We start from the raw sequence: 12518 nt of genomic DNA, 5'->3' as shown, positions 1-12518 counted from the left end.
GGTTGGAAGGTGCTGCCAGCAGGCAGTGGGACAGATGAGATGACAACTCTGGAATCCTAGGCACACCAAGAAATCCAGAGCTCTGGAAGGGTATGGAAGTTCATCAGGCATTTTTGGAGTCCATGCTTTCCTTTGCCGATCAGACAGAAGGCACACTTTGGTTTCAAAGAGTGCTTTCACTTCCTCCTTGATCCAGGAAGTGGGTGGAAGTCAGAACAGCTAAAGTGGACCCCTCCCTACAGCTGGCCCTCTTGCATCTTGGTCAGACCCTTCCCCACAGCAGTGTCCCAGCAGCTCAGGGCCTGAAGGTTGGTCTTCCAGGTCTGTAGCTTTTCCCTTTCTCCAGAGATGAGCTTCCTGTGGGTGGCTGGGTCTCCTGATTCCCTCTCCTCTCTGCCAGGACCCCAGGCTTCTGAGGCCCTCCGCACCAAAGCTGTGTTCCAGACATCGGAGCTGGAGGAGAGCAATGCCTGGATGGCAGTGAAGGAGGCTCATATGGAGAACACCATGACCATCAGCCTCACCAACCCTCCAGATGCTGTCATTGCCTGCTACCAGCTGAGCACCAAGGTTTCCTCTCGCTGCAAACACAGTAACAGGAAGCTGGGCGAGTTTGTTCTGCTTTTCAACCCATGGTGCCCAGATACGAGCTCCTGAGTCCAAGGCTGAGGTTTTCCTGGAAGCTGTCCTTCAGGAAGTCCTGGGAGGCAAGTTAGGGACAGGGAGATGAATGCCAAGAGCTTGGCAAGAGTGGGCCCAGGAGGAGACAGGCACGGGACAGAGGAAGCTGGTAGCAGATGTTCCAAACCTGCCGCGACAGAGGGGCAGGTATTAGTGGGTTCTGGTGTATGGAGGCCAGTGGGCAAGGAGGGGGCCTAATGGCAGGAGAGGCCTAGGATTGGGTAAGAGCCAGGTTTCAGCCACCAGACAGCCTTGGTTTAGTCCCAGCTTTGCTAAGTTTCTTCCCTCTGAGTCTCAGTTTCCTCACCTGTAATATGGGAATAACAGTGCCTACCTCTTAGTGTTATGGTGAGAAACCATAGAACTAATGTTTGTAATATGCAAGGCACATCTTAAGGAGTACTGGGGTAAGTATTCTTATTAAGGGGTAAGTCAGTAAGCAGTAGCCTGGATCAGTATTCTTATTAATGTTTAAGAAATATGAACCTGCCATTGTCATTAAATCAGGTCACTCGAAAGCATCAGGACTTCTAAATACCTTCCATCTGGGGCTGGGTTGGGGGTGGTCCCTGCCTGGGGAAAGACCGGCCAGGTAGAGTAGGGCTTGGCCGGGAGGCAGCCTGGGAGCCAGCAAGCCCCTCTTGACCTCTCCTGCCCCAGCAGCCTCTAGGCGCCATCCTGCAGCTGAGCCCTGCTGTAGCCCTTTCCCCAGGCCAGTGAGGCCAGACTCCCTGCCCACGCCAGACCCAACCACTGCCTTTCAGAGGATGATGTGTTTCTGGCCACAGAGGAAGAGAGACAGGAGTACATACATGCTCAATGACAGCGGGATCATCTTCCGAGGAGTGGAGAAGCACATCTGAGCCCAAGGCTGGAACTTCAGGAAGGTCTCCAGGGACCCAGGCCAGAAGGGGGACTGAGAGTCATAAGAGACAGAAGGGGGGCTGGGGAGATGGGAAAAGTCAGTGCAGGAGCCATTATGTCTGCCCTCTTCTTCCCAGGAGGGACAAGCTGGGCTGACTCTTAGACCAAGTCCACTTCTCCAGTCTCTACTACTAGTTGTGCTGGGTCCTTGGGAAGGGGTGGTACATTGGGTACAAATAAATAGCTTAGATCAGGGGCTCTCAATCTTGAGTGTGCACCAGAAGGCCACCAAGGGCTCGTTAAAACACACAGGTGGCTGGGCCACAACTCCCCAAGTTGCTGATTCACTAGGTCTGAGGTGGGGCCTGAGAGTCTGTATTTCTAGCAAGTTACCAGGTGCTGCTGCCGTCGCTGGCCTGGAACCACATTTTGAGAGCCCCTGACTTAGATAAGTAGCTACAATACAAGGTGAGATGTTGTGGGAGGGGGCGGAGGCGGTTGGAAAGGTAGAGATGGGAGCAGAGGGAGTTCAGAAGGTCATGAAGGGAAACTCCATCTCAGGGATTGCAGAAGGCTTCATGATATTGGGGTGGAGCCCCCAAAGTCGGGCAGGATCTGGACAGGCAGAAGGAAGAGCAGACAGAGCAGTGGAGGAGGGGAGCCAGAGAGTAGCGGAGGTTCTGTAGAGGAGCTCTGTCTGCCCGGGCTCCGGGCAAGTCGAGAGCCTTGACTGTCAGACTGAGGAGCTGGGGTTTGAAAGCATCTGGGGCTCAGGGGCTGGGCAGGGATGATATACCAGAGAGTTTAAGGTCCATCTAAGGGTAACCCCATCTCAGCATCCACTTCGTTTTTTTTGTTTGTTTTGTGTGTGTGTGTGTGTGTGTGGTATGCGGGCCTCGCACTGCTATGGCCTCTCCCGCTGTGGAGCACAGGCTCCGGATGAGCAGGCTCAGTGGCCATGGCTCACAGGCCCAGCCGCTCCGCGGCATCTGGGATCTTCCCGGACCAGGGCACGAACCCGTGTCCCCTGCATCGGCAGGCGGACTCTCAATCACTGCACCACCAGGGAAACCCAGCATCCACTTCTTATTGCCACATAGGAAAGTGAGCCCAGGGTTCCCAGACCTTCCCAATTTTCAAAGACCAGAAATCTTAATTTGTATGTGAAAATCCCCCAGTTTTTAAATGTTGTCAACTAAGTCATTTGAAAACATTATGTAAACCAGTGGGATCGATGTGGCTCCAGAGTCCCAGTTTATCATGAACTTTACTGTGGTTCGTGGGGAGCCATGGGCCTACTGAACAGGGAAGGGAGGTGATTAAGGCTGAGCTTCTGGTTCCCAGTGACTCTTTGAAAGAGGGTTTTTGAGACTTGGGTGTGCTCTGTTGTGTCCCTGGAGGGGGTGGACGGGTGGGCAGTGGGGTAGGCAAACTCCCTGCACAATACAGTGACTGACTAGGGGAGGGTTGTGAGAGGGTCTGAAGTGTAGGTGTGGCTCTGGCCTCTAAGAGCAGCCTCTCTGGGGACAGTTTGAGGAGGACATCCTGGACATCTGCTTCTGCATCCTGGACCGAAGCCCTAGTCACCAAGATGACCCAGCCACCACCAAAGCGTCCCACCACTACGACCCCATCTACGTCACTGGAGCCATCAGCGCCATGGTAAGGAGCCCAGCTATCCCTGCATGCTCACTCCCTCGTGGGTCCCCGGGCCAACTCCAGGGCCACACCCTAAGATTTTTCCCATCACCTCTTGTTTTAATTCTCTACTGCTGCATAACAAATCACCCCAAAACTCAGTGGTATAAAACAGCCATTTACTATGTTGACAACTTTGCAAATCAGGGACTTGGTCAGGGCAACGTGAGGACAGAACACCTCTGTTCCAAGCTGCTTCAGCTGGGTGTGTCTGAATGGCTGCAGATGTCTGTGATGGTTTGACGGGACCATATATCTAGGGCATTTGTTCCAACAGTCAATGTTTCCTTGGTTCTCTTCCATGCTGTGTCTGCTGGAACTGGAATGCCCAGGTGGCTTGCTCACTCTCATGTCTGGCCCCTGGGCTGGGATGGTTGGAAGAGCTGGGTCTGGCCAGTCATTGCTCTGTGTCTCCATGCAGCCTTTCCACATGGCTAGGTTGGGCTTCCTCAAAGCATGGCAGTCTCAGGGTAATCAGATAAGGCAGTTGGCTTCTCCCCAAGCGATTATTCTAAAATTAAGTGGAAGCTGCCAGTCTCATAAAGCCTGGGCCTGGAAACAGGCACAACATCACTTCCACCATGTCATTAATCAAAGTAGTCACAGGCCAACCCAGATTCAGGGAAAGGGTACACAGAACCACCTCGCTGTGAGAGGAGTACCATCTTTAATCTATTACATGCCAGTGCTTCCTCCTTGGAAGGTAGCCAGAGGGCCTACTAGCCCTCTCTATAGCAAGTAGGTGTTAAGATCAGTGGGTGGGTAACTGTGATTCCAAAAATGGGCAAAGCTGTTTTTCTCATATTTGATACTCTCAATTCCTCAAGACTTCAGAGACATGTTGGAGCACAGAGAATCAAAAGCAGTGACCAGTCCCGAACAGTAGAGTGGTACAACCCTGTAGGATAGCGGTACAGGCTCCCAAGTCAAAGTCCTGAACTCCTGAACCCCTTTTGCTAACTTGCTGTGCGATTTGAGCAAGTGCCCTAACCTCTATGAATCTCAGTTTCCTCATCTGAAAAAAAAAGGAAGTAATAGAACCTACATCATAGACTAACATAGATTAATATAATGTGTACTAAACCCTTAGAATAGTGTCTGGCACACAGTAAACATTTAATGAATGTTAAGCATCTCTATAACTATCATTACCACCAACAGTCCCAAAAAAACAGATTACTTAAAACAGGAAATGCTCTAAAACTGAATACGATTTTCAGCAATAGAGCATCCCAATGGAAGGTAACTGAAAATGATAAATGGTACCAAAAAGTAGGTATTTTAAAACAGCAGATGGCCCCAATTTTCAGACAATTTAAAAACAAGCAGTGGCCCCAAATAAATGGGTGGCCCAAAGTTGGAGATGATTTTACGATGGCAATGTTCCTGAAGAGGGAAGCCCTGCCTGGTGGTGGATTTTTGGCCTCCTCTACCCAGGTGAACAGCAACAACGACCAGGGCATGGTACAAGGCCAGTGGCAGGGCAAGTACGGTGGCAGCACCAGCCCACTGCACTGGCGTGGCAGCGTGGCCATTCTGCACAAGTCGTTCAAGGGCAGGTTCAAGCCAGTCAGATACGGCCAGTGCTGGGTCTTTGCTGGAGTCATGTGTACAGGTACCCTGGGAAAGAAGTTCCCCAACCCCTAGTCAGCTCAGTTTGCATTTGTTTCCATATATTTGCATAGGCATTCCTCCCCCAACAAAAAAAATCTTTCTTTATTAGTGATGGGGAAATAGAAGTCTGGGTAATGAAGAGAGAAACCAGATCCCTCATTTATGTGACTTTTGGTCTTTTATTTTACAGGAGTCCCACCTCTCAAGCCCACTGAGTGCCCTTGAGTGAGTCTTGTGGTCCTGGGTCCTCAGTCCCTACAGGCTATTATGGCTATTATAGGGTTATTATACGGCTTCCAAGGTCCTGCCAGCCTCAGAGCCCATCTATTCAAATGGGGGGGTGGGGTGGTGGTGACTCTAGAAGTCCCCTGAGAGAATGTACAGGAGATGGAGGTGTTTCTCAGAGTGGAGACGAGAGTCGGCCCTGGCAAAGATAGGGAGGGGGCTGTGGCCAGACCTGAGGCAGGTGGCCTGCTAGGGGAGGCCACACCACTCCTCCCTGAGTCTGGGGTCCTGGCCTGTCCTGGAATCTTGCAAGCATCCTGCTCTTCACTCCTTGGGTGCTTGGGGATTTCGACACGGATTGTGTCCAAATTTAACTTGGCACATGACACGGGCAGGAACCTTAGTGTGGACAAGTACATGGACTCCTTCGGGTGGACACTGGAGGACTTGATGGAGGACAGCATGTGGTGGGTCCTCAGCCGCTGGCTCCCAGGGGCACCCTGAGGCCCTCCCAGATGGAGCTCAGCTCCACTGAGTCTGAGCCAGTTCTGGAAGGGGTGACAGGTGCCCAACAGAGGGGGTGGTCCCTGGCAGGGTGACTCCTCTTCTGAGATACAGGGGTCTTTGGACACATGACTCAGAAGCCAAGAGGTGGGCTCAGGATTTGACAGCCTTGTACCCCTGGCTCTCCGCTCTGCAGGGCTATGAGCCCTCCCCTAGACACCTGTGACTTGCAGGTGGGGCCAAGTCCCGCCCCTGCAGAGTCACCTCTGTATCCCGCTCCTGCTGTCTGTCAGCTGCCTGTGCACTGAGCTGTGTCTCAGGTGGGAAACAAGCTCCTTTCTCAGCTCAAGCAAAACTCTTTGCACAAAGCTTTACAAAATTCATTTTGATTTGATTTTTTAAAGTAGGAGATACATTCATGTGCTTTAATATTCAAAAGGTACAGAATGGGCTACAGTGTAAGTCTCCCTCTCTCCGTTGCCAGCCTCCCCCTCCTCCTTCTGGACACAACATCAGAGAGAAGCCCTGCAGCTACAGGGGCACACATATGCACAATCCCCACCCACCCCCACTTCCCCTCACTTAATATCGACAGCATAATGTAAACTGTTCATTTTTCTCTGCATGAAACAATTCCATATTGGTACATACAAGGTTTCCTTTCTTTTTTTTTCTTATTTATTTATTTATTTATTTATTTATTTATTTTTGGCTGCGTTGGGTCTTCGTTGCTGCACGCGGGCTTTCTCTAGTTGCGGCGAGCGGGGGCTACTCCGTTGCGGTGTGCGGGCTTCTCATTGAGGTGGCTTCTCTTTTTGCAGAGCACGGGCTGTAGACGCGCGGGCTTCAGTAGTTGTGGCGCACGGGCTCAGTAGTTGTGGCTCGCGGGCTGTAGAGCGCAGGCTCAATAGTTGTGGCGCACGGACTTAGCTGCTCCACGGCATATGGGATCTTCCTCCACCAGGGCTCGAACCTGTGTCCCCTGCATTGGCAGGTGGATTCTTAATCAATGCATCACCAGGGAAGTCCCCTTATTTTTTATAGTGTTTAAAAAGTAGTAACACCGTGCCCAGTGAGCACCTCGTCTATGCCAGACCCAGTTGTGCTGCACATGCAGGCTGACCTCATTTTATTACTCTTCTTTTTATTGTGCTTCACAGACATTGCATTTTTATTTCTTTCTTTCTTTTTTTTTTTTTTTTGCGGTACGCGGGCCTCTCACTGTTGTGGCCTCTCCCATTGCGGAGCACAGGCTCCAGATGCGCAGGCTCAGCGGCCATGGCTCACGGGCCCAGCCGCTCCGCAGCATGTGAGATCCTCCCGGACCAGGGCACGAACCCGCGTCCCCTGCATCAGCAGGCGGACTCTCAACCACTGCGCCACCAGGGAAGCCCCAGACATTGCATTTTTTTACAAATTGAAGGTTTGTGGCAATCTTGTGGCAAGCAAGTCTATTGGCATCATTTTTCCAACAGCTTCATTAAAGTATGTACATTGTTTTATTAGACGTAATGTTATTGCATACTTAATAGATTACAGCATACTGTAAGCATAACTTTTATATGCACTGGGAAACCAAAAAAGTTTGTGTGACTTGCTTTATTGCTGTATCCACATTTTATCCACATGTAGTGGTCTGGAACCTAATCCACAATATCTCCAAGGTGTACCTGTGTACTAGTTCATTCCTCCAAACAACCTTGTAAGCAAGCTAGTATTGTTATCTCTATTTTGCAGATGAGGAAACAGAGAGGTTAAGTAACTTGTCTAAGGCTCCACAGCTAGTGAGTGGATGAGAAGTTACAAACCTGTCCTGCCTTTCAATTGTACAGCAAAACCACTGTTTATCTAACCACCTCACATGGCTGGACCAAATATTTGCCTTTACAAACAAGGCTTTTGGAAAACCAAAAAGAGGAGAAGGAAAGGGGAGAAGAGAGACAGAGAGATGGTCTGAGGCTGGACACCAGCTTGGGAGGAAGGAGTCCTGGGCTCATTCCCCTGGGCGTGGCTGAAGGACATTTTAAGAAGAGGGCTGCTGAGGCTGGCTGTGTTTCCTTCTGTACTATGTGCTCTTCACTATTCCCCTGCTCTTTAGAAAGTCGGCTTTTCTTGGCAACTTGCACATGTATAAGCAGACATTCAGACAAGGTTATTCATGGAAGCCTTGTAGATACAGGAACTCCAAAAAAAATTGCATTCTTCTCTTTATGCAGAACAGACAGACCCTTCTTTTTGTTTTGGGGATCTCTGTCGCCATACAGGTTGTCCATGTTCTCCCTTTCAACCCCAAATGCTTTTCACAATATTTTCCCAAAGAAGAGTTTGGAGGTCAGAGTAAAGACGCCAACCCAGGCCAAGAAGCGTTTCTCTGTGCTGCTTCCTTACTGTGTGACCTTGTGCAAATGATGTCACTTTTCCTAATCTCATATTCTCATCTTTAACATAAGAGACTTAAAGCCTAAACGAAGGCCTACAGAACTCTGCATAATATGAAACCTACCTACCCCCGTGCTTGCCGTAGCCCAGAGATATACTTTCTGTTCCTTGAACACACTAAGTTTTTTCTTGTCTCAAGAGCCTTTGCACATGCCGTTCCTTCTGTCTGAAACACTGTTCCCTTCACTCTTCCTATGGCTAATTCTTTTCACTTTAAGTCTCATCTTAGATGTCATTTACCTAGAGTAGGTCTCCTGCAGTTATTCCCTAACTAAAGCTCCTCTCTTTCTTCACAGCATTTATTATTACTTTATTGTTTTATTTATTTGTTTATTTATTGTTACTTTATTGTTTTATTTATCTGCTTACTTACTTTTGCCTGTCTCCCTATCTGTCTCCTTTGTTAGAATGTAAGCTGCACGAGAACAAGGATCTTCCGTCTTATTTGCTGTTGTATTTCTGGACCTTGAACAACAGGTTCTAGATATATAGATATAGATATATAGATATAGATATACACACGTATATTTATACATACAGGCAGGCCTCGGAGATAGTGCCAGTTCAGTTCCAGACCACTTCAATAAAGCAAATATCACAGTAAAGTGAGTCACATGAATTTTTTAATCTAAAAGAGCATATAAAAGTTATGTTTATATTATACTATAGTCTATTAAGCGTGCTATAGCATTATGTCTAAAAAACAATCTACATACCTTAATTTTTAAATACTTCATTGCTAAATGCTAACTATCATTTGAGCCTTCAGCATGTTGTACTAGTAACATCAAAGATCACTCATCACAGATCACTATAATAAATACAATAATAATGAAAACGTTTGAAATATTGCAAGAGTTACCAAAATGTGACACAGAGAGACATGAAGTGAGCAAGTGCTATTGGGAAAACAGGGCAGATAGACTTACTTAAGGAAGGGTTGCCATAAACTCTCAATTTGTAAAAAATGCAATATCTATAAAGTGCAATAAGTGAAGTGCAATTTTAAAAAGTCTGCCTGTAGGTATATGAATGCTAGGTGCTCTATCATTACAGTAGATGAACGGTTCAAAAAATTCAGCCAGGAAAAAAAAAAAAAAAAAAAAATTCAGCCAGGGCTTCCCTGGTGGCGCAGTGGTTGAGAGTCCACCTGCCGATGCAGGGGACACGGGCTCGTGCCCCGGTCCGGGAAGATCCCACGTGCCGCGGAGCGGCTGGGCCCGTGAGCCATGGCCGCTGAGCCTGCGGGCCCGGAGCCTGTGCTCCGCAACGGGAGAGGCCACAACAGTGAGAGGCCCGCGTCCCGCAAAAAAAAAAAAAAAAATTCAGCCACAGAGCAGGGCCCAGGGCCTAGCTGGCAACAGGAACTTTCCCTCTCCGAGGGCTCCTCTCTGCTCACCGGAGGCCACCCTGCCCCATCCTCTCTCTGTGGGAGGAATTTCCATGTCTGGAATGAGAGCTGGTTTGTCCGGCAGGACCTGGGCCCCGCTTACAATGGTTGGCAGGTTCTGGATCCCACCCCCAGGGAGGAGAGTGAAAGTACAGGCTTAGGGGGGCAGGTCCCAGACCCCCACTTTTGCTCCCCTGGAGCTGCTCACGCCCATCCCTCCTGCGCAGGTGTGTTCCAGTGCGGCCCGGCCTCGGTCACCGCCATCCGCAAGGGCGACGCGCACTTGGCCCACGACAGTCCTTCTGTGTTTGCGGAGGTCAACGTGAACTACATCACCTGGCTCTGGAATGAGAATGAAGCCGGGAGCGTGTGTCCTCAGACACTAAGTACTAAGAAGATCGGGAGGTGCCTCAGCACCAAGGCAGTGGGCAGCGACTCCCACGTGGACATCACCAGCCTCTACAAGTATCCGGAAGGTAAGGGCGTATAGCGGCCTCCATCAGCCTCCCCAGTGACCCGGCTGCTGCAGAGGGACAACCACGGGCCGCCCCGGCGCCAGGCCCTTTCCCATGTGATGTGGTGGTGATAGCCTCCTTCAGTACTGCCTCTGAGATTGAGCCAAGTACTTTTAGCTTATATTAACAGCTTCCTCTGTTTGCAAGTAGATTTTCCACATCTAACAATATCAATAGCTACATTTCCTTTAACATATATGTTCCAGGTACTGTATCAGGTATGCTCACATGTGATAACAATAATTACTAATAATAGTGATGTTAGTAGCAGGTATTATTTATTGAACACCTAGGATACACAACAATAGGCCCCACGCAAAATAATAATAATATAGCAGCTAAGCCATGGTCACTAATTAATGGTCACTGGTTTACTGAAGAGCCTGTACTTGTCGGGGGTACAAAAACAAAACATGTATTTTTTCTGGTCACTGCCTCTAGCTATAAAAAGTCACCCTTTTCCCCTCCCCCTAAATAACAGGTCCCTTAGCAGTGCTGTGATCTGATCACACACTTTCAGCTACTCCTGCTTGTTAAAGGAATGTTATTTGGGTAATCAAGACTTCAAGTTCAAACTTGAATCAGAGCTAGTCTCCTCCCCTCCTCTGAGCACGAACTGGAGCGGTGACCCCAGAAGTTTGCTGTAATCGAGGGGCACCAGCTCTGGCTTCCTCCAGCCCCTGCAGTTTACCCTCTAGGGTGGTGGTTTGCAATGCACTGGAGTCACCTGGGGCACAGATTGAACAACAATTACTTTTTGCTCAGGATTCTGTGGGTCAGCTGTGTGGGCTGTGCTCAGCTGCAATGGTTCGCACGTGGTGTCTGCTGGTATCTCAAATTTATCTGGGGCCTCAGATGGGACTGCTGGGCTGGCTACTGGAGCCTCTCATGCTCCAGTAGCTAGCCCCGGCTTGTCCACATGGCAGCAACGTGCTCAGCAGGTCAGAATGAAAGCTGCAAGGTCTCTCAGGGCCTCACTCAGAACTTACTATGTCACCTTTGCCACATTCTGTTGGTCAAGCAACAAACACCACCCCAGATTGAAGGGGCAGGAAGCACACTCTACATCTTAATAGGAAGAGTTGCAAAGAAAGTATTATGGCCATTTTAATCTACCACAGCAGCCCTGACTGCACCCTAAGTGAATTGCAGTCTCTAGAGGGTGTGGCCCAGCCATCAGGACTTATAAAAGCTCCCCAGGCGATTCGAACATGCAGCCAATGTTGAGAACACCGGTCTAAGTCTTCTGGTGTGTTAGGCCAAGAAGGAGGAGGACAGAAGAATGGAAATGCCTTTGACTTCAGGGAGCGAGGATTCAGTGCCCTAAGGCAGGCGGGTGCTGCTGCCCTACTTACTCCGTAGCTCAGGGAGGACAGGTGGTGGCTCCGTTACAGCCTGCTGCCTTGGGACTCACTCCTGTGCTGTCCCCAGGCACTGTTGATTTCTTGAGACATTGCCCCCTCTTGCAGTGGAGCCCCTCCCACCCCACTGGCAGTCACACAGCTTCCCTCTGATGCATGGAAGTTTTTGTCCCCAGATTCTGGAGGGGGTTTGCAAGGCTGTGGCCCCCACACTCATCTAGATGCTGTGACCACCTCCAAACCTGGTGGGGAGAGTTCTTGATGGGCTGTTACCCACCTGCCATCTCCCTTCAGTTCTCTCCTCTGTGCTCAGGGAACACACGGCTCAATAAGCAGACCTCCCACAAGGATGAAATGCCAGCTTCCCCTTCCTGTAGGCACTCTGCCAGTCTTTACCGGCCAGCTCCTTCCTGCAGGCACCCCTAAACTTTAACATTGATTCTTTTAAACACCCCCCAACACACACACACACACGTTCCCCCAGTTCCTTCTCTAGGAACATGGCTCTTGATGTTGATGACCTTCTCTTCTTCACTGTCTCAGGGTGGGCAGTGAGGGACGGTAGGTGGTAAGGCCTCTTCCAAACTACTACTTCTCTCATAAGTCCTTCAGGTTGATGCCTGGTCCCATCTGCTGGGAGTTTCTAAAACTTAGAATACGGGGTCTTTGGGGTCTCTTATCCTAAGCTTTAGCCATGGCCACATGAGAAATCAACATCCTGTTACAAGATGCGAATAACAGTAGTCACCACTGCTGAGTCCCACTGTGGGCTGGCCATATTCACATGTTATTTAATTCTATTATTTAACAAATGCTTACAAAGCAGTTCCCACAAGCTTGTAAGGTAGATGCTGGTATAACATTTATTTGATAGAGGAAAAAGCAGAGGTGCACAGAGGGAAGTGGACTCAGTGAAGGGACACAGCCAGTGAGTAGCGAGTCTGGCTCCGGAGCCCATGCTATTCCTTTACGCTTGGCTGCGCTATCTAATTATAATATTATCTACTGTTGATTGCCCACTGTGGGGCAAGTGATTTTACATCTAGGTTAATAATAATAATAGCATCTAAATATTGTTAAGCATGGTGATAAGCAATGTCTGCACATTATTTCATTTAATATTCATAAAAACCCCATCTTACATAAGCAAGTTGAAGCATAGGAAGGTTAAGTAACTTCCCCAAGTTTCCAAAACCTAGAACAGCTGGAATGCTAACCAGAGCCTCT

The 12518-nt window shown here is 49.2% G+C and overlaps 1 protein-coding gene across 1 annotated transcript in view; it reads left to right on the top strand.

Annotated features, from left to right (window-relative positions):
* The first annotated feature begins 348 nt into the window (after window positions 1-348).
* The window catches only part of TGM6 (transglutaminase 6), a 36408-nt gene continuing 24238 nt past the window's right edge, over window positions 349-12518 (top strand). Inside the window, 8 exon segments of the mRNA XM_033840994.1 lie at window positions 349-657; window positions 1448-1495; window positions 1497-1568; window positions 3076-3207; window positions 4681-4858; window positions 5396-5549; window positions 9461-9564; window positions 9643-9891. Coding sequence (XP_033696885.1) covers window positions 349-657; window positions 1448-1495; window positions 1497-1568; window positions 3076-3207; window positions 4681-4858; window positions 5396-5549; window positions 9461-9564; window positions 9643-9891 — 1246 coding nt within the window.

This window comes from Tursiops truncatus, chromosome 15 (assembly GCF_011762595.2).
Source record: "Tursiops truncatus isolate mTurTru1 chromosome 15, mTurTru1.mat.Y, whole genome shotgun sequence".
Lineage (NCBI taxonomy): Eukaryota > Metazoa > Chordata > Mammalia > Artiodactyla > Delphinidae > Tursiops > Tursiops truncatus.
The sequence above is the reverse complement of the archived record's forward strand: the minus strand, read 5'-3'. Positions and strand labels throughout refer to the sequence as shown.